Source organism: Salvia hispanica, chromosome 1 (genome assembly GCF_029641045.1).
Source record: "Salvia hispanica isolate PSC_SH4W2 chromosome 1, Shi_PSC_v1, whole genome shotgun sequence".
In the NCBI taxonomy this organism is placed as follows: domain Eukaryota; kingdom Viridiplantae; phylum Streptophyta; class Magnoliopsida; order Lamiales; family Lamiaceae; genus Salvia; species Salvia hispanica.
The window spans coordinates 7,925,326-7,946,513 of NC_142692.1; the positions used below are offsets into that span (position 1 = coordinate 7,925,326).

Below are 21,188 nucleotides of genomic sequence, written 5' to 3' on the forward strand. Positions count from 1 at the left end.
TAATCCGAAATAGATAATCACGTGATAATTAGTTATAGTCACCTTACTCCAACTAAAATAATCTCACAACTTAATCATAAATGGATTATCTCATGATAATTAATCATGACAACCTATCGGTACCTTAGAGTGAGATAGATGGATGAAGTAAAAAAATTAGGAGTAATAAAATGCTTGTGACTTTTGAAGTGTTCCCACTTCCCATTATTGTCCAACGTCAATAAGACAATAATAATGGAGTACTGCATAATATTGTGTGCGTATGAACATAACACCATGATAAGTCCAATTAAAAAGATGTACTTTCATGTTAATAGTTCCAGTGTTCTTACATTATATGTGTAAATAGTTACTATTATTTGTGTTGATTCGATCTATAATCTTACTCCAATATAGAGTCAAACTAAATTAAAGTATTAACATAAATAAGTGTGCATAACATAAATAACTTGCATATCAATTATCATCGCTTTTCGGCTACGTGACGTGAATCTCAAAACCCTTCTCCTCTTATCAAAATCTCATTCTGCCATTTTTCTGCATCAACAAAATCCATAAACACTCAAAAATGAAGTCCATGAACACAAGCTCATCATCACCCCACTCCACCAATCTCTCAACCTTCACAAAGATCGTATCTTTCTCACTCCTATCCTTCTCTCTCTTCGTTGTATTCAAATGCTTCTCTGCATACACCATTCCCACACCCCACAATCAACAGCTCTCTTTCTCCAACACCACTCCAGCTGCTGAAACCACCCCTTTAGCACCACCTCCTACTGTGGAGGCGGCGGAGAGGCCGGTGCTGGAGAGAACAGGGATCATAAATGAGCTGGGAATGATGACAGAGGATTTTGTAGTTGGGGAATTCGATGAAGGGCTGATAGAGAGCATAGTGGCGGTGGCCAACACCAGTGATGAGAGGGGAGAGAGAAAAGTAGTTAGAGTTGACAAATTTAGTATTTGTGAGATGAATATGAGTGATTATGTTCCTGGTTTCGACGATGTGGATAGTGATTTCCAGCTGAATATGTCTGAGAAGGGGAAAGGATTGGGTTGTTTGGTGCCAAGGCCTAAAGGGTACAAGCTTCACATTCCATGGCCGAAAAGCAGGGATGAGGTACAACTTTCTAGATTTTTTTTTTGTTCCAAATTTTTGGTTTCTTGGATTTGATCTCATTGTGATGGGGAAAGAAGTGTTTTGAGTTGTATGTAGATTAGATTAGGCTCTTAATGGCATAAATTAATAGGCAGAAATTTCTAGTGAGTAGGATCACAACATAGAACAAATTCTTAAAGTAACCATAAGTAGTACAGAATTTGTGAGATTCTTGTTCAATAACTAGTTTGTAGCAGTAGCTAGTGAGCAATGAGGTGGAAGGCAGATTTTGATCCTAATTTGGAGGGTTGATGTTCTTCAAAATGAAGATAACTGCATATATATGATAACGTTAGTGCAGGTCTGGTTCGACAACATACCTCATACGCTTGTGGATAGGGAGAACAAAGATGCAGTGTTGAGAAAAGATGACAAGCTTGTATTTCCAGGAGATGGGCCTCAATTTATCCGTGGCACGAATAAATACTTGGATCAGATATCCAAGGTTTGCTTCTGTCTTCATTCCCCTTTAGGTTTAAGTTCTGTTTGCTTTAGATTGATCTCTGAAGCATGTGATACAGATGGTTCCCGAGATTGCATTTGGCCATCATACACGAGTTGCTTTGGATATCAGCTCTGGACTTGCGAGTTTTGGGGCCTACCTACTGGAATGGAACGTAACAACTCTGTCAATAGCTCCAAGAGATGTTCATCATAACCAGATCGAACTTGCATTAGAGAGAGGCGTACCTGCCATGATAGCTGCATTTGGAAGGCGCCGGTTGCCTTACCCAAGCCAAGCATTCGACTTGGTTCATTGCTCTAGGTGTGGAGTTAATTGGACTGTTAATGGTATGCTTCAACAAAATCTTGGTGTGAGATTACAGCAAAAGAGTGAAACTGAATTAGGTGTTGTTTGTTCTGACTTCTGATCAGAATCTGATGTTTATTGTGTGATTAAGGTGGGATTTTGCTACTTGAGGCAAATCGCCTACTTAGAGGGGGAGGATACTTCGTGTGGGAAGCGGAGCCCATTTACAAGTCCGAGCACGAACTTGGGGGACAGTGGAGAGGTAGCCAATCTTGGCTATTCAATTCTCGACCACTTGTTTCATTTACTGTTATCCAATGTTAGAATGATAATCTTGTGTTTTCACAGCAATGGAGGATCTCACCAGAAACATTTGTTGGGAACTAGTCAATAAGGAAGAGTATATCGCCATTTGGCAGAAGCCTCTAAACAATAGTTGCTATCTCAATCGAGATCCTAATGCACAGCCGTCACTATGCAACACTGATGATGATCCAGAAGATATATGGTAGCATATTTTTCTAAGATACATCTCCTAGTTTGAGTTATGTAGGATTCAGGTAACGTGTTTAGGTTTCAGGGACACGGAGGTGAAGGCTTGCATCACGCGCTTGCCTGAAAATGGCTATGGAACTAATACTTCTGACTGGCCTGCCCGCCTCCACAGCCCACCAGACAGGCTATTCACCATACAAATGGATGCTGAGAAATCTAGGAAGGAACTCTACAAAGCAGATTCAAAATATACGAATGAAATCGTAAGTGGATATGTTGGTGCTTTCCACCTCAATCAGATGAACCTGCGGAATGTCATGGACATGAAAGCTGGATATGGAGGGTAATCCTCTCTCTCTGTCTCTCTTCATTTCAAGAACTAGGGTTCCGTTTCAACTATGATGAACGGCATTGTCCTGCAATATAGATATGCAGCAGCTTTGGTGGGTTTCCAGTTCAGCAGCTGGGTCATGAATGTCGTCCCAGTTAGCAGTCCCAATACGCTGCCTTTGATATATGACCGTGGTTTAATAGGCGTAATGCATGACTGGTGTGAGCCATTCCCCACGTATCCAAGAACATACGATCTGTTGAATGCAGTAGGCCTCTTCTCTGTAGAACAGAGGAGGTAAGAAATTTTTCAGACTTAAATTCATATACAGCTCTCAGTAAAACATAATGATCACGTCTCTTCTCCCAGATGTAACATAACCAACATAATGCTGGAGATGGACCGGATCCTCAGACCAGGCGGGCGCGTTTACATACGCGATACCACTGTTGTGATTGAACAACTCGAAGAAATCGCAAAGGCAGTAGGATGGGTGCCCTTCATGTTCGACTCCGGAGAGGGGCCTCATTCAAGCTGGAAGCTTTTAGCTTGTGAGAAGCGGTTGTAAGATGAACACACAATTTTTTAGGCAAGGGAATATGCATAAAAGATAATGCCATTATCATTTATATCTAAATGTAAGTTTTGTCGCACACATAAATACACCCAACATGTTCAATGGAATGTTTCTTGCAATTGATCCCAAAGCAAAGTGCAATAGAGCACTCACAGCTACGAAGGGGCCTTGGATGTTGAATCTTTAGTGGCAGCAGTGTTGATCTGCTTGGAGAGATAGGCTTCGTAGATGTCAACGACAACACGGGGATCCTTGTCGACCAGCTCGGCATACTCGTCCCGCTTGGTGACCTTATCCATGTGGTCAAGGACGAGGGAGAGGGCGGAGTCTAGCAGGGTCTTGGCGCAGTGCTGGTGGGCGAAGGCGTAGTAAGGGAGGGAATTCTCCCAGTTGAGTCTGGACATGAGATATTTCTCGCAGTAGGTCTTGAGGTGCTTCACTTGGTATTTCTCAGCCAAAATCAAGAGATCGCAGGCCATGTTCTCGTCAAGGCAAGCTTCTGCGGTGTAGAGATAGTTCACGAATGCCCGGAGCGCATCGTATGAGACGTCATTCATTTTGATTGTCCCGCTCAGCCTCTCCTCCATCTCGTTTTCCAGCATTGCCCTAAATACCGGCGATCGACTTGCCTGTGTAGCAATCCACATACTAGGAATAAGCAGCTACCAAACAATTGAACAATGAATTGCTGTAGCATCACGGATTGATCGATAAAAATGCTAAAAACTACACTTGTTTGGTTTAATTAGATCGAGATAATCTGTACACTACACAGTCTATACTGGATTGAAAAAATTACCTAATGTAGAAATGATTAAGCACGAGAACGATCGAACAATTAATTGATGTAGCATCACGGTTTGATCGAGATAATGGATATTATAGCGGATTTAAAAATTTGAGCTGATATAGAATTATAACTGTAGGAGAGACTGGGAAGCAGAAGTGTAATGTACCAAAACAGCGCGATGGGCGGGGATGGAGGGGGAGTTGCAGAGCATATCAGGGGAATCCGGCGAGCCACAGGCGACCAAAACGACGTCGGAGAAGCAGGGGGTGTTGGCCCTAGCTGCGGAGTTGGAGGTGGAACAGAGGAGACGGAGGAAATTGACCTTGGACTTGAGTTCCTCGATCTCTCGCTTGTGTTCCTCCTCCGTCTCGCCGGCCTCCTCGTAGCACTCACGGCACGTGCCGGCGCTGCGATCGCCGTAGTCCTCCTTACACGACAGGCACTTCATCATCCTCAACCGCCGCCGCGCCGCCGCCGAGGAAGACGCTTCGTCGCCGTCTTCTTCTTCGTCCTCTTCCTCTTCCTCTTCGAAATCCGCGTCGGAATCGGAGGAGAACCGCCGCCTCCGCTGGTGGCTCCGCCTCATTGTGTGCGTGTTCTTTTTTTTTTTCCAATTAAGTAGTTAGTGGTTATTGTGGGCCTTTTATATGCGGATTTAATTATTAGCGACTCTAAAAGTCGCTTTCTAGTTGCGCAAGATTTATATTGTGAAATTAAACTTCAGTAGTTCCTTATACACTCTCCTCCTCTAAAAATAATGTTTAGAATCAGGACTTTTAATTCAAAATTGATTAATTATGATAAAAAACTAATTGGAGTAATATTATTGGATAATGTGACTCATGATTAATAGTCTAATTTATAGTAAAAAGAAATATTCTTAAATAGAAGTGGATTAATTTTGATGATCATAACACGAGCAAAATTGGACTATTTTTCGGATAAAAAAGAGTAATATGCATCTGGTCAAATTCGCACGTCTCTGGACGGATTACCTCCGGGCTGCTTCCTCGTCTCATTTGTCCGCTTTCGTCGTCTCTTGTTCTACTTCTGGTTGTTGAGGTGGCAGCAGCAATGTTTAATCCTGTGATGCTTCTGTTCTTCTCTCTCTATCTCTCGAAGTTGTGTCATCATTTTGTGTCTGAGGATAAGGATAATTGTTTTTGTGTGTTATAAGAATATCACAAGCAACTTCAAAAATAACAAACAGCTTGAACTAATTTCAAATTTCATTTCACAAATTGTTCTTACAAAATCCTATACCTAAACCATTAAACTGTGACTACAAACGGTAAAAAAATCTACAAGTATAGATTACATATCATGAACATAGCCTGCACCTCTACAACTATGTTGTTCGTCTCCCGGCTGCCAATGGCTGGAGATGAATATATATAAGTACGACACGCTATATCGATTCGACACCATGATCATCACATAGTTAGTTCACTATCGCTGACTTCTAAGCTAATATAATCTGGGAATTGTCCTTCATGCACAACTATGTCATCCTTACCTTTTGCGGAGAGCTTCTCTACTGGTGCTGCTACTGCTGCTGATGCTGAGCTCCAGTCATCAACTCCTACTAGTCCCCCATCAAAGTAGCGGCCTCTTACAACCTTTTGCTCGATAGTTGGTTTCATTTCTGTCTTCTTTTTTGGATGGTGTAGCCTGCACGTCGATGCTTGAGGACACACTCCAGTTGCTTCAAAAGCAGGGCAGACGTAGGTGTGTTTCTTCTGGCACTGCAAGTTCAGAAACACGATCACTAGCGCGTGTTGCGTCTTAAAATATCGCGTGCCATGAATGGAATATGGTGGTGGCTTTTGCTGTCTTCAAGATCCAGCTCTCTAGCTTTGAGGATGGACTTTTTAACAGGGAAAACGCAGCAAGAAGACAAAAGGGATAGAAGAGAAGTTATATTTGAAAGTTGAAACTAATGCAATAAGCAGAGGTTGTCATTCTCGTGTTTTCTGAAACGAACACCTCTTGTAGAATAGCAAAACACAAAAGAAATCGTTATCATTCAAAATTTTCACATTGCCATCAGCACAGTAGCCTGTGAGAAAATTTTCACAAACACTTGAATCAGGATTGACATGTACATGTCTATAAGGACAATCGTCATTGGAGCACGAACCTGCAAAAACAAGAATGAGATACTAGATTGTTGATCTTAGACCAAGACCAACAACAACCAAAATATGCACCACTCAGTACCTTTCAGAAAATATGAACAATCTTGCATCCTCTCAGGGATAACCTACACCAAAAATAATGTCATTGCATAAATACACAGAGAATACCATACACTGAGAAGTGAGAACCATAAGACAAAAATCACTTCTTACCTTGTGCGTCAATTTGCAGGTGCTATTGGTGCATGAACCAGTCAGGAATTTCGTGCAAACTACTATTTTAGAGGGATCATGGATGTACGGACACTTCCCATCATCCTTGTTGCATTTTCCAAATCTAGTGAAGAACTGGCAGTATTTACTCTTTCTAGCCAATCGCAATCGGGCAGTTCTTAAACTCCAGCGAACTTTCTCGCTTGCAAGGACACGGACACGTTTCTTTGGATCTCTAACCAGCTGGTTACCATTTCCAATTCGAACATATCTAAACAAAATTCAAGATATCAAAAGTGCTCAAAGCCTGTTTGTGTACTGTATCTCCATTGCTAGTAAAAATTAAAAAAAATTTAAACTTATAAAGGACTTCTTCAATTTAAAAGCACAAGATTCCTGAAGCAGAGTCATGCAAGAGAACTTACTCTTCATTGCCGATCAATAATCTCCTGGGGATATAAGATCTCTTAACATTCTTTTTTGACTGAGAAGTTACTGATGATGATGATTCATTATCTGCAAGTTATGCAAGAAGAGCCGAGATCTGTTGATTAGATTTCTAGAAAGTAATGGCTATAGTGATGATCTTATCACTGTGAAACACAAGAAAAACCGGATTAGTTCTCATATTCAATGGTAAAAGAACTAAAAACCAATGATATATGACTCTACAGAGGCAGTTGATCAGAGTAGTTGCTCCAAAGTTACAGTAAATCATACATAGCATTCAAATAATGAAAATGCTCATGAAACATAGAAGAACAAGAACCCAATCGTAAAAAATTGAATACATATAAACGCTTTCATGAAATAACTGCAAATATATTTGCAAAAATGGAAAGAGTAGGCTGCTTAATCTACACGATCTAGAAGAATATATGACAAATTGGCCAACACAAATAACAGAGAAGCTAATGAAAAGGCATATAAAGCCACCTGTGATCCTTTGAAGAGTCCTTGTTGGATCCATTTTGTATCAATCTGAACCAATACGAAATATTCGTTCACCTGTTTACGTGATCCAAAAATGCACATGAAGTGTTATATACACTTGGGGAATATTAATAAGCATTTTACATCCAGTACATCTCTAATTATCTATAGAAGTAATTTTTTTTTTAAATGCCATACCGGGATTGCAGAGCGGCATACCTGGATGCATCTTTACACTAGGAACCCACTTACGAGAAACATGATTTCTACTCTTTGAAGCAATGTGAACAGTACCATTTTCTTCCTTTTTCCTCTTCTCAGCAGCAACAACAGCTCTTGTAGCTTCCTGTTAATAAAGCAAATATAGCATACTTACGTACATGATTTAAGTTGAATATCGATGAGTACTTGTGCTCAACAAACCTCCTCGGCTTTCCTCGAGTTCATTTCAATTGATTTCGACCACTTTAAACTAGAGCCACCAACACTTAACACTTTCGACATCCTAAGAGAATATCCATGTGTTGATCTAGTGTAAATTGCACCTCCCTTTCTTGACACCAGCAGTTTTTGGCTACACAACTCGGATGAAGAAAGATATACAGATGCATATTAGTTTAGTTCCGACCAGCTCAGAAAGAAGAAAAGGTATTGCAGTTCCAACAATAAAAAAGAGGAGATGCAGAAGATAATCACATACCTGATGTTGGAATGGGACGGTTTCATACCCAATATAAGACTTCTCCAATAAGCAGCTCCTTTAGGGGAAAATAATCGCGGCCAGACTTTTCGAGTTCCCAAAGAATTATTTTGCTTTTCTGAAGCCTGTTTATCATGTAATTTCCACACAAATACCAACTTTGAAGATCTGCAGTTCTTGGCAAAACCAGATTGCCTTCTGGTATAAATTTTAGGAATAATTGAGCGAGACACCAGTCTAGACGCGGTAGGGTTTTCATTCGCTCTTTTGACATCATTTTCTGGTGATGCTCTGAAAAGTTGGTTTTCCCTATTTTTGTAGTAACCCTCAGATAATCGTGATTGGCTATTATCCACCCCTAATATAGATATATCATCAGAATTAGAAGTCACAACCAATTGATAAGATCTTCTCTTGACATAGATAACCTTCTTCCCAGAGTTCCCCTCTGCAGCTGTACTTTGGCAATCTGAGTTGATGACTGAATCAGTTCGACATTCAGGGGCTGGAGATGACTATATCCTCTCCTCCATGACATCTAAACTTTTGGGAGGACAATCATTGCTGTGAGGATTACTCTCGGGAATAGGCTCTTCCGAGTTGCAAGGAGAGCAACTTAATAAGTTTCTATTACAATTTTGGGTCAGTGCTTTTGTAGTTTCAGAAGTGTTTACCTGCCCTGCTCTCTTCAGAGTTAACGCATCTGCATCACCAATCTTGTACTGAGATGCCAGGTCATTCTTTTTAGTGTTGGGGCAAGGACTTAGCCGATAAACTGAGGAACTCGAACCAGGAAATCCAAGTGAAGCGTCATTTGATGGGACATGTTTCCTCACTAGACTATTACCTTTCCGTATATATGAACTCTCTAAAGGTCTGGCCTCTTTTGTTGCATTAGGTTCCGTAACTGCGGCAGTAGGGTCAACAGTTCGACACCACGTCCTTGATTTTGTAGTATGAAAAGAATGCAATTTCCTTGTATAACTAAAATTTAAAGGATGATGCATAGGCAAAACTTTAGTAACAGCTGAAGGAGCCTGGTCCTTACGCCAAGTTAGTTTACCATGTGGAATGCCAGGATTAGATTGTGATTTGTTTACAGCTGCCTCTAAACATTTCCCAAGAGAACTGGTTTTTGGATCAGCAAACACATGCTTTTTGTTGGAGATTTTCTCACTGTGACGAATCATTTCAGTATCTGATAGGCTGGCTGATGTCCTAGTGTTTCCCGAAATACATGAATCCAAGTAAACATGCAGCCCTTCAGGAGAAGACATGCAAGATTGCATGTCAAAGCTAGATGCTAACGATTCATCTCCAGAATCAGAAACACTGGGACCATTTCTATCAAAACATGATATGCCACTAGCAATTAAACCCAGATCATCACTCCCTAGTAAACTGTCTCCCTCTACCAGATTCTCATCATGATTTGCAAAATTTAAGTCATTAATACTAACACCACCTCGCACATCAGTGGTCCGGCACTGTGTGATGGTTATGGATGCTGATGAAGTATCCCCACTTTGCTCAGCTAGCAAATTAGATGGCCTGGTGGGATGCTGCTCAAGAATTGGCATCTTACTGAACCCATCTGCAATTGTATCATCCTCAGAAATATAGGAGAGACTTGATCTTGGGCTGGAAAGTTTCTGCTTTTTACGGTGGCCCAGGAATGAGCCATTTGCATTAAATTGAACCTCTAAGTCTGAAATTTCAGCTGCAGAGGGGCCTTCTTGTAAACCTTTAACTTTCTTTGATATGCATAGAACATCCTTGCATCCATCATTCTCAACAAGAAAGTGACCATCCATAGCAGTAACAATACCCTCTGGCAAACACCTTGTAATTCCATCATCAATGATTCTAACTGTTTCGACATTCACATTGGTCTTTGTACCAGAAAGACCCACCTGAGAGCCTTTACGTTTCCTCTTACTAATAACCTTGGATGAGTGGCCAACAGATACACAAGTTTCTTTGTCACTTATCACCTTGGGGGATAAATTATCAATAGATAATCCAGCTTCTCCGCCACTTATCATCTTGGGATATCCTTCAACAGAGTAAATGTTATGTGATTGATCAGTTCCCACATTATCAGAATAGGATGCTTCAAACTCAGGTGAAGTCTCCTCAGAAGCAACATTTGGACATTTTGTAACAGCAGCACCTTCTAAACTTCTGAAATGATTTGCATCTAACATCACTTGGGCTGTATCAGCATGGCTTAGGAGAATGTCCTCTGAGTTAGCATCTTTAAATTCTAAACCAGAGATGACAGCATCCTTTTCCATTTGCATTGTCTCGCCTAGATTAGGATGTTCACTAACTTCATCTTCCGTATCACTACCAACTTTAATATATAGGTTAACGGGCTTGATTGCATCCCTATCTGCATCACATACAGAAGCTTTATCATGTACATATTTGTTGGAAATGTTCACATCCTTATTGAAACTCAAACTGTCTCCACAACCAGCATTTTCTTGAGATAAAAAGTTCTCATGTTCCTGCTGTGCAACCCCATCAGCTCTCAACTGGTGCACATGGTCAGCATTCTCAGTAGTAGTTAGCAATCCCTCCACATGGCCAGAACACCGAGTAATAAAACTACGGATCACATATGACGATGTAGATCTTGTGCTCAAAGTGTTCCCATTCCTCTTCAGTGCAGGTTTTGTGTTCAAATTGCTCATTTTTCCTTTTCCTCTTCCTCTTAGGAACCAAGGGTTTACAAGCATCAACTTTGATCGCATGATAATCTCTTTCCATTCGTGAATAAGCTCCAAGCAAAGGCTGATTTGTTCCTCCTTTATCAATATGCTCTGGTGAAGTTTCCTGAGATACAAATTGGTAATCTGAAACAATATCCTGGTTGGCTGTAGAATCTCTTGATTCAGTAGCTGGATGAGATGGCACCTCAATAGCCTTTGCCAACAGAGCATTTGACTTAAATGAAATCGCAAGCTCCATAGGACTCTGCTCCCTCTCTCTCTTAACTTCCATTCTCATCCCTGTCTTCGCAGACCCTTTTCCCTCGACCTTGAAACTACATATACCAGACTCATTTGCAAAGTGCTGAGATTTTAAAACTCCATCGTGCCTGCTATGCATTTTTCCTAATTGACTCCTAAATAATGTATCCTTTTTCTGCAATCTCTTCTTCTTATCAGGCCAAATTAACCCCCCATTACTAACCCCAGTCCCTAACCTACCACTAAATCTACCCAAACTGGAAATATTATCAGCAAATTCTGGTTGCCTGCTTCCCAATCGAGACAAAACTCCACCAAAACTCAGATCATCCTCAGCATATTCTGGTGGCTTGTTTCCAAGTCGAGACAAAACCCGACCAAACCTTAGATCATTCTCAGAAAGTTCTGGCTGCCTGTTTCCCAGTCGAGACAAAACTCCAGAGGACCTACTAGAGTCCCGTCTCTCATCATCAAAACTAGGATTCCTGTACAAATCACAACTCCGGCCGTTCGTAACCATTCGACTATCCCATCTCCTCTCATCATAATCACACTCCCTGTACAAGTCACGATTCCGATCACTCCTACCACTATCCCAACTCCTCTCATAATAGTCCCCCCTTCTGTCCAAGTCAGAACCCCGATCACTAAGACCACTATCACATATCTGAAGGTGCTGGCAGCGGAAGCGTGCCAGAATAAATCAATCACATAATAATCAGATCTATTTAGCAGATTATTTAGACAAAAGCTATCACATATATCATGCTCATAACTTGAATCAATCATGCTTTAAGAATATTGAAACCTAAAACATGCTTTTCTACGGACCTAATTAATTCTCCAAAGAATTGAAGATGGCTAGCTTCTTCTCCACGTGATGCTTTGAGTACTAAACCACAAATCTTCTCTCTGGTTCCCGAACTGTATCCCAATATCAGTGTGGGCTGATCTCAATATCAGTGTGGGCTGATCTTACTAGAATACTAGGACTTAAATAAAGAATACAGAAGAAATCCTTTTCGGAATAGGAGAGGAATTCGAAAATCTCCTCAGCTGGAGAAGGGATTTTCGAAAATTACAATGATGAGAAATTGTTGTTTTCTGTCTCCTTTATTCTCCTATTTATATTAAGTTCCTTTTGGGCCCAGACAGGGATCTATGGAAGGTTTTGGATATGGGCTCATCCAATTTACTTTTTACTAATTAAATTGAACCCACAATTTAATATAAGTTATAATTGGAATATTACGAGCAGCCACTACAGAAGTAATATTGAACTCTCCCCATCCAAATCCGAAATTACAAGTAATCCGGGTTTCCGTTTAACTTTCATTTCCCGTGCTTAAGATTAAAATGTCCATTAATTAATTAATGTCTGCTATTGACTTAATTAATTAACTTCTTATTAATTCCAAGAGTGGACTTAGCATGAAACGCTTATTTATTATTCATAAAGTAATCACACTCCAACTAGCTAGGTTCCGAATAATAAAACCTCGTTTCGCGCTCCTCTTGAGGACATTATCAAGCGAGACTCAGCTCGCGCACGATTCAATATAATAGCAATCCTAGCACCGCTAGATATCGATCACCACTGCCCAATATATCAGGATAATTGGGTTACGAAAAACCCGCACCATTTGATAAGTCAAAGCAGTGCATAATCAATACCGTATGCTCAATGCTTACCTACATTGATTAAGAAATAAATATTTATCAAGACCTCGCCTTTCAGTAGATAGCCTAAGGCAAGTCTTGCTGTTAGATCCGTTCAGTGCTATACCACACCAATGTCATCTTATTTCAGTAAGGCTTAGAAATATGCGGACTGACATTGCAACCTTTCTCGATGGGTAGTCAAATTCCATCTAGGTTGTGAAATTCATCTTTTTCTTTGTTTAGAACTGACCGTGTTACCTTAAAGTGGACGACGCCCACAACCGGTCTACTAAAACAAAGACTTAGACTTTGTTAAGTTAACTTATACATTTAAACATGCATTAACATCCATTAAATGTAAAACATAACAACATTATGACAAAAATAATCTGTTTTATTTATTGAAAAATAAAATAAGAGTTTTACAGTATTCAATCACTCGAAACGTGATTTCTAGTATACAAACTCTAACAATCTCCCACTTATACTCAAAACACTTTCGAGTATACAAAAAAAATGTGCTAACGTCTAAAATCTCCCACTTATACTGAAAGCAGATTGAGGTCTTGAATTAGTCGAACTCTCATTCCTTCAACATGGCTTTCATACGGCTTTACCGCTAGTGCCTTCGTGAAAGGATCTGCCAGGTTGTTCTCTGACTCAATCTTGACCACTTGTATGTCTCCTCTCTGCACTATATCTCGAATGATATGATACTTCCTCTCTATGTGCTTGCTCGCTTTATGAGCTCGTGGTTCCCTCGAATTTGCCACAGCACCAGAATTATCGCAATAAATGGTGATGCTCTTGGGCATGTTCGTAACCACACCTAAGTCCAGAAGGAAGTTCTTAAGCCAAACAGCCTCTTTTGCAGCCTCCGAAGGGGCCACATATTCGGCTTCCATGGTAGAGTCTGCAATGCATTTCTGCTTTACACTCTTCCAAATTACAGCTCCACCTCCTAAGGTAAACACATATCCGGAAGTTGATTTCCTCGAATCTACATCAGATTGAAAGTCTGAATCTGTATATCCTAAAGGACAGAGCTCGGCTGCATTGTAAACTAGAACATAGTCCTTAGTCCGATTAAGGTACTTGAGTATGTTCTTTACGGCAGTCCAATGTCCTTGGCCGGGATTTGATTGATATCTTGTCACCATGCCAACAGCAAAGCAGATATCGGGTCTAGTACAAAGCATAGCATACATGAGACTACCAATTGCCGAGGCATATGGTATTCTTTTCATCTCTGCTATCTCAGATGCTGTCTTAGGACACATCTCTTGAGATAAATGGATGCCATGTCTAAAAGGAAGAAAACCTTTCTTGGCATCTTGCATGCTAAAGCGTCTAAGTACTGTTTCGATGTAAGATTCTTGGGATAAGCACAACATTCTCTTACCTCGGTTCCTAAGAACCTTGATACCGAGAATGTGTCCCGCATCACCCATATCTTTCATCTCGAACTGGCTGGACATCCAAGTTCGCACTGATGAAAACATCTTTTTATTGTTTCCAATTAGAAGAATGTCATCTACATACAAAACTAAGAACACAACATTTTCCTTTTCAACCTTCTTATACACACAGCTTTCATTTGGGCATTTCTCGAATCCAAACTTTTGAACAGTTTGATCGAAACACTGGTTCCATGATCCAGATGCTTGCTTGAGGCCATAAATGGCCTTCTTAAGCTTCCAAACCATGTGTTCCTTGCCCTTTACCACATAGCCTTCGGGTTGTTCCATGTAGATGGTCTCCTCAAGACTCCCGTTTAAAAACGCAGTCTTAACGTCCATCTGCCATACTTCCCAATCCATGTAAGCTGCTATAGACAAAAGTATACGGATCGATTTGAGCATGGCCACTGGGGAGAAGGTCTCATCGTAATCGATGCCTTCCTTTTGGGTATACCCCTTAGCCACTAGTCTTGCCTTAAAGACTTTAACTCGTCCATCGGGTCCACGTTTACGTTTGTATATCCATTTGCTCCCAATGGCAGTACAGCCTTCGGGTAGGACAGACAAATCGTAGACGTCTTTGTCTACCATTGATTGTAGTTCCGAATCCATTGCTTTCACCCATTCGCAATGATCGACATCTGCCTGCGCTTCTGCAAAGTTCCAGGGATCAAGTACATTGCTGTCCGAGGAGTGATCCATGCACTCACCCAAACCAATGTATCTATCGGGCTCATGAGAGACCCTCCCACTGCGGCGCGGCACTACAATATCTGGTGTAATAGTTGAAATTTCTGGAGTCGTTGTTACACTAGGTAATTGTTCTTGGTTAATGGAAGTTGTAACTTGAGTGAGCTCATCAAGAGCTATCTCACTGCTGGGCTTATGATTCATTACATAGTCTTCCTCTAAGAATGTGGCATGAGTGCTCACAATCACTTTCTGATCTCTGAGACTATAGAATTTATAAGCTTTCGTTCCTCTAGGGTATCCTATAAACACACAAACCTCCGTCCTAGATTCCAGCTTAGTTGGATCCTTTTCCAATACATGAGCCGGACACCCCCATACTCTGAGATGCTCTAGATTGGGCTTTCGCCCTTCCACAACTCATATGGGGTAGTAGGAACTGATTTAGAAGGTAAGTGGTCTAAGAGATAGGTTGCGGAAAGCAACGCATGCCCCCAAAACGAAGTAGGTAACCGTGCATAACTCATCATCGATCGGACCATGTTTAATAAGGTCCTATTCCTTCTTTCAGCTACGCCATTCTGCTGGGGTGTGTCCGGCGCAGTCGTTTGGGATTGTATTCCCGCCACTGATAAGTAGTCCAAAAACTCGGCACTTAGGTATTCGCCTCCGCGATCAGATCGCAGGCATTTGATAGTATTACCATGACGCGTCTCTACTTTAGCCTTAAACTCCTTGAACTTGTCAAAAGTTTCAGACTTGTAGCGCATCAAATAGACATATCCAACTTTCGAGAAGTCATCTATAAAGGTGACGAAGTATCGATAGCCACCCCTTGCCTCGGTTGACATTGGTCCACACACATCAGTATGAATGAGCTCAAGTACTTCCTTGGCCCTATTTCCCTTTGACCTAAAAGGTCTCTTAGTCATCTTGCCTTCGAGACAGGATTCACACTTCGAAAATGGTTCCTTCTCAAGACCTTTGATGAGATCTTGATCAACCATCGCATGAATCCTTCTTTCGTTGGCATGACCAAGTCTAAGGTGCCATAAGTACGTGTCATTCATTGAACTTGAAGGTTCTTTTCTTTTCTTAGAAATTTTCGATGTATTATTGAGTTCTGATTTACGTTGATTAAATTGTGTAGAAGTGATTGTGTACAGATTGCTTTCCATGATACCACGACAGATATAAGAACCATCTTTCTTAATAACGCAATTGTCATTAAAAGAAATCGAATATCCGTCAAAAGACAATTTAGAAACTGAAATTAAATTTCTTCTAAAAGAAGGTATCAACAAAACATTCTTCAAAATCAAAAATCTATCACTAGAAAAACGTAAATAAACGTCTCCCACTGCAACGGCCGCCACTTTCGTAGCATCGCCCAGCTGGACTTCGATCTCACGATCATGTAGCCGTCTTGTCACCTGCATTAAGTCAGGATCAAAACATATATGATCAGTTGCTCCAGTATCAATAACCCAAGTATGAGTAGATGTCGAAGCCAAACATAACTCGACTACTAGAGCATGGTGCATACCTGTAGCCTTGCCCTTTTTAGGACAGTCTGGCTTCCAATGACCTTTCTCTCCACATTTGAAGCACTTTCCAGTTTGCTTCTTGTCACCCCGCTGTTTCTTCTTTCCCTTAGCATTCTTAGTTGCCACTGGGTTCGGTGCCTTTTTCTTTCCTTTTCTAGGCTTAGAGCCAGAGGAATTAGGCGCCAAACTCAACATGGCCACCTTAGCTTGAACCATAAGGTCCTCCGCCGACTGAAGTTCAGTCAGCAGCTCTGCCAAAGTGTAATTCCGCTTGTTCATCTCGAAGTTGAGCTTGAACTGCTGGAAGCTAGGGGGAAGACTCTGAAGGATTATAGTAACCTGGGACTCGGGATCTATTGTCCCTCCCAACACCTCAATCTGGTTGAGGTGACTCATCATCTCAAGGACGTGTTGCCTCACAGACGAGCCTTCCTTCATAGACTTCGTCATGATACTCCGAAAGGCTTGAGACTTAGCCGTTCGATTCTGAGTACCAAAAAGATTTGCGAGATTTGTAATGATCTCGGCGGCAGTTTCCATGGCTGAATGCTGATGCTTGAGTACTGATGACATAGAAGCCAACATATAGCACTTAGCCATCTCATTCGCCTTATGCCACCGTCTATGCGCATCTCGCAATGCTTGCGCGGCATTAGCTGCCGGCACAGCTGGGCGTGGAGTAGTGAGCACGAACTTGTACTCTTCGGCTGTGAGAACGATATCCAAGTTTTGTTTCCATTCGATGTAATTTTGGCCTTCGAGTTTGTTTTCTTTGAGAATGGCAGAAAGAGGATTAAAATACATCTTGACGGATTTTATTGCACTGCAAACAGAAGATTTTACTATTTGTCATAAACTTATGTAAGGAAATTGAGTAGATTAACCATAGAAATTTTCAAAATCTTACAACAGCAAAATTAATAAATTGTATCCTCCTTTGGAGGTTAATACGCATCAAAAACTTTACAATTTTACTGGTCACAACACCGACGCATCAATATCTTCCTCCTTTGGAGGTCAACACGCCTAATGTTGCCTATGCACGACCATCAGATTTAGCATTACAGAATTTTATTTCTACAACACACTCCCATAACAATGTTCATGTGCTGATAACAAAATCAAGCTATCTCATAAATTCTGATTGAACCCTGAAACTTGCAGTTCCTTAGGATTATTGTCCCCACTTTGCAGGTGGCAATAATATTGGGAACCACTTTCTAGTTCATTCTATTTATTATGTGAGAAGTCCGCCCTTATGAACTTACCGTTTTCGTAGGATTATTGTCCCTACTTTGTAGGTGGCGATAATATTAGAAAATCAGCTTCTCAAAGTTTGGCAGTCCAACCGATGGAGACCATATATAAACCTTAAGTTCATAATTATCGCTTAGACATTTTAGTTATGGTTTTTCATTAATTATCCTTTAGCCTTAAGGCAGATTAAGACTAATTAAATTCTGTTGGTATTTAATTGACTGGATAATTAAATCTTTTATAATCTTTAAAGTCTTAGTTTTAGGAATTTTTAATCTAGAAATTAATTCTTATTCATGTCATACTATAAGATATATCTAAAATAAAATACATTATTTATAATCTTAATTAGACATGAAAAATTAAATTCATATAATATCCAAGTTCAAGATTTAGGAAGAATATTAAATTATATTATTTAATGTAATCTTATATATCTATCTTATTATAGATTCTAGATATATTATATTTAGGAAACTATTAAATTATTCTCATCTATATCATCTAGGATATAAAATATTCATAGATATAGAAAATAATCCAAATATTCCTAAAATCTAGGGAAATCTTCCCAAAATATTTTATTTCATTAAATAATATTATTTTTAATGATTTCTATTAATTAAGGAATTAAATAATCATCAAAATAATCTTTCGTCAATATCTTGCGATTCGAGGTTGGCACGAATCTACACGACGAAGATTTGAAGACATCCTCCGGAGACGCTCGCCGGGGCGACGAATTCGCCGACCGACCGCCGTCGGTAGGCCGCGCCCGAAGGCGCGCGCTTCCTCCTCCCTCCTTCCCGGCGTATGACCGCCGCGATATCCCTCCGTCGCACGTCAGCCAGAAACGCGGCCGAAGCCGCGCCTTTTCCGGCGATCTCCCACTGCCCCGGCGACTCACGCGAGAACCAGCAGCTCCCTCGAGAGGCATGGCTGCTCTCGGTCCGGCGATGTTAGGGCTAGGCGACTAGGATTAGGTTTTGCTAGGGTTAGGGTTAGGGTTTGCTATTTCCGGTGACCTCTCGGCGCCTCGGCAGCTCTCGGACGAGCCGCCGCACCTGGTCTCCTCCGCGCGACTTGCAGCAGACTCCGGCTCGGGGTCGCGGTCTCGACCGGCGGCGCGCACGAGCCCATGCTCGTCGGCGCGTCGCCGCGAGATCATCGCCCCTCGGCTCCCACTTTTACGTCGGCGATAGTCGAGCTTTGATCGGGGCCGGCTAGGGTTTGGCGGGTTCGGCCGGTGGCACGCGCGAGTATTATCTCGCCGGTGCGTCGCCCCTTGCCCGTGACCCTCGGCTCCCACTCAATTCGACAACCGTACTCCGATCGCATGTAGTGCGATTCGTCACGGCGTAAACGCCGACGAATCGCACATCTCTTGCGTTCGAATAATTCAAGTTCTATGATTCGAATGTTCTTGAGTTCAACATGCATAAACAAAAATAACAAAAACACAAGAACATGCTTCGTAATCAAATAAGACATGCATACATGAATTTCGTGAAATTTAAATCCAAATAATCAGAGCCAAAGACTGGCTCTGATACCAATTGAAGGTGCTGGCAGCGGAAGCGTGCCAGAATAAATCAATCACATAATAATCAGATCTATTTAGCAGATTATTTAGACAAAAGCTATTCGCGTAATTATCACATGTATCATACTCATAACTTGAATCAATCATGCTTTAAGAATATTGAAACCTAAAACATGCTTTTCTACGAAGCAGAAAAATACCTAATTAATTCTCCAAAGAATTGAAGATGGCTAGCTTCTTCTCCACGTGATGCTTTGAGTACTAAACCACAAATCTTCTCTCTGGTTCCCGAACTGTATCCCAATATCAGTGTGGGCTGATCTTACTAGAATACTAGGACTTAAATAAAGAAGACAGAAGAAATCCTTTTCGGAATAGGAGAGGAATTCGAAAATCTCCTCAGCTGGAGAAGGGATTTTCGAAAATTACAATGATGAGAAATTGTTGTTTTCTGTCTCCTTTATTCTCCTATTTATATTAAGTTCCTTTTGGGTCCAGACAGGGATCTATGGAAGGTTTTGGATATGGGCTCATCCAATTTACTTTTTACTAATTAAATTGAACCCACAATTTAATATAAGTTATAATTGGAATATTACGAGCAGCCACTACAGAAGTAATATTGAACCCTCCCCATCCAAATCCGAAATTACAAGTAATCCGGGTTTCCGTTTAACTTTCATTTCCCGTGCTTAAGATTAAAATGTCCATTAATTAATTAATGTCTGCTATTGACTTAATTAATTAACTTCTTATTAATTCCAAGAGTGGACTTAGCATGAAACGCTTATTTATTATTCATAAAGTAATCACACTCCAACTAGCTAGGTTCCGAATAATAAAACCTCGTTTCGCGCTCCTCTTGAGGACATTATCAAGCGAGACTCAGCTCGCGCACGATTCAATATAATAGCAATCCTAGCACCGCTAGATATCGATCACCACTGCCCAATATATCAGGATAATTGGGTTACGAAAAACCCGCACCATTTGATAAGTCAAAGCAGTGCATAATCAATACCGTATGCTCAATGCTTACCTACATTGATTAAGAAATAAATATTTATCAAGACCTCGCCTTTCAGTAGATAGCCTAAGGCAAGTCTTGCTGTTAGATCCGTTCAGTGCTATACCACACCAATGTCATCTTATTTCAGTAAGGCTTAGAAATATGCGGACTGACATTGCAACCTTTCTCGATGGGTAGTCAAATTCCATCTAGGTTGTGAAATTCATCTTTTTCTTTGTTTAGAACTGACCGTGTTACCTTAAAGTGGACGACGCCCACAACCGGTCTACTAAAACAAAGACTTAGACTTTGTTAAGTTAACTTATACATTTAAACATGCATTAACATCCATTAAATGTAAAACATAACAACATTATGACAAAAATAATCTGTTTTATTTATTGAAAAATAAAATAAGAGTTTTACAGTATTCAATCACTCGAAACGTGATTTCTAGTATACAAACTCTAACAATATCCTGCCAATTGCCATCATCCCTCTTTCTGTACAACTCAAAATTTTCAGGAATTACATCACGATATCCTCTATCAGCCTCAGGAGCCTTTCTATGAACTCCCGTGGCACCCCAACGCAAATCTCGATTCCAATTTTCAGGCAATTCACGTATATCATCAACGCGACCTCGAATACAATTTTCATTTTCGTAGACAGGATTTCTCCTGGGATAATTATGAACAATTCGCAAGGGTGTGTTTTCTCTCGGATGTGGGGGCGGAAGAAGGGTTGGGTGGTAATAGGGTTTCAATGGAAGAGTAATATTCAATGAACGGGTATCTGATGGAGGCGGCGGTGGGGGGAGGTGGTGGGGATAGGGTTGGGGGGTGAAATCGGGATGGCGGAGGACGTTTACATACCTGAGGTGGTGGTGGTGATGGGGGCGGAAGCTAGGGGGCGGCGGGGGAAGATCCATTGCGCGGCGGCGATTGGTCGGATT

The 21,188-nt window shown here is 41.0% G+C and overlaps 3 protein-coding genes across 3 annotated transcripts; 1 reads left to right on the top strand and 2 right to left on the bottom strand.

Annotated features, from left to right (window-relative positions):
- Positions 1-317: 317 nt before the first annotated feature.
- On the top strand, positions 318-3,943 carry LOC125222542 (putative methyltransferase PMT10). The gene is made up of 8 exons (XM_048125213.2): positions 318-1,120; positions 1,461-1,604; positions 1,681-1,951; positions 2,062-2,172; positions 2,259-2,418; positions 2,491-2,748; positions 2,833-3,033; positions 3,106-3,943. The coding sequence occupies exons 1-8, from the start codon at positions 569-571 to the stop codon at positions 3,302-3,304; spliced, it is 1,896 nt and encodes a 631-aa protein (XP_047981170.2). The 5' UTR covers positions 318-568; the 3' UTR covers positions 3,305-3,943.
- LOC125222543 (BTB/POZ domain-containing protein At4g08455-like) lies at positions 3,337-4,724 on the bottom strand. The gene is made up of 2 exons (XM_048125214.2): positions 4,270-4,724; positions 3,337-3,942 (listed from the first exon to the last, which is right to left on the bottom strand). Exons 1-2 carry the CDS (start codon positions 4,687-4,689, stop codon positions 3,469-3,471), a joined length of 894 nt encoding a protein of 297 aa, XP_047981171.2. The 5' UTR covers positions 4,690-4,724; the 3' UTR covers positions 3,337-3,468.
- Positions 4,725-5,314: 590 nt separating this feature from the next.
- Positions 5,315-21,164, bottom strand: LOC125222278 (uncharacterized). Its single transcript, XM_089059461.1, is given in 13 exon segments — positions 5,315-5,481; positions 5,620-5,850; positions 6,142-6,243; positions 6,324-6,366; positions 6,455-6,725; positions 6,880-6,970; positions 7,391-7,462; positions 7,607-7,733; positions 7,811-7,961; positions 8,088-10,783; positions 10,785-11,741; positions 20,700-20,913; positions 21,109-21,164. Coding segments are annotated over 13 exon segments (5,088 nt in total). The 3' UTR covers positions 5,315-5,404.
- Between the last annotated feature and the right edge of the window lie 24 nt (positions 21,165-21,188).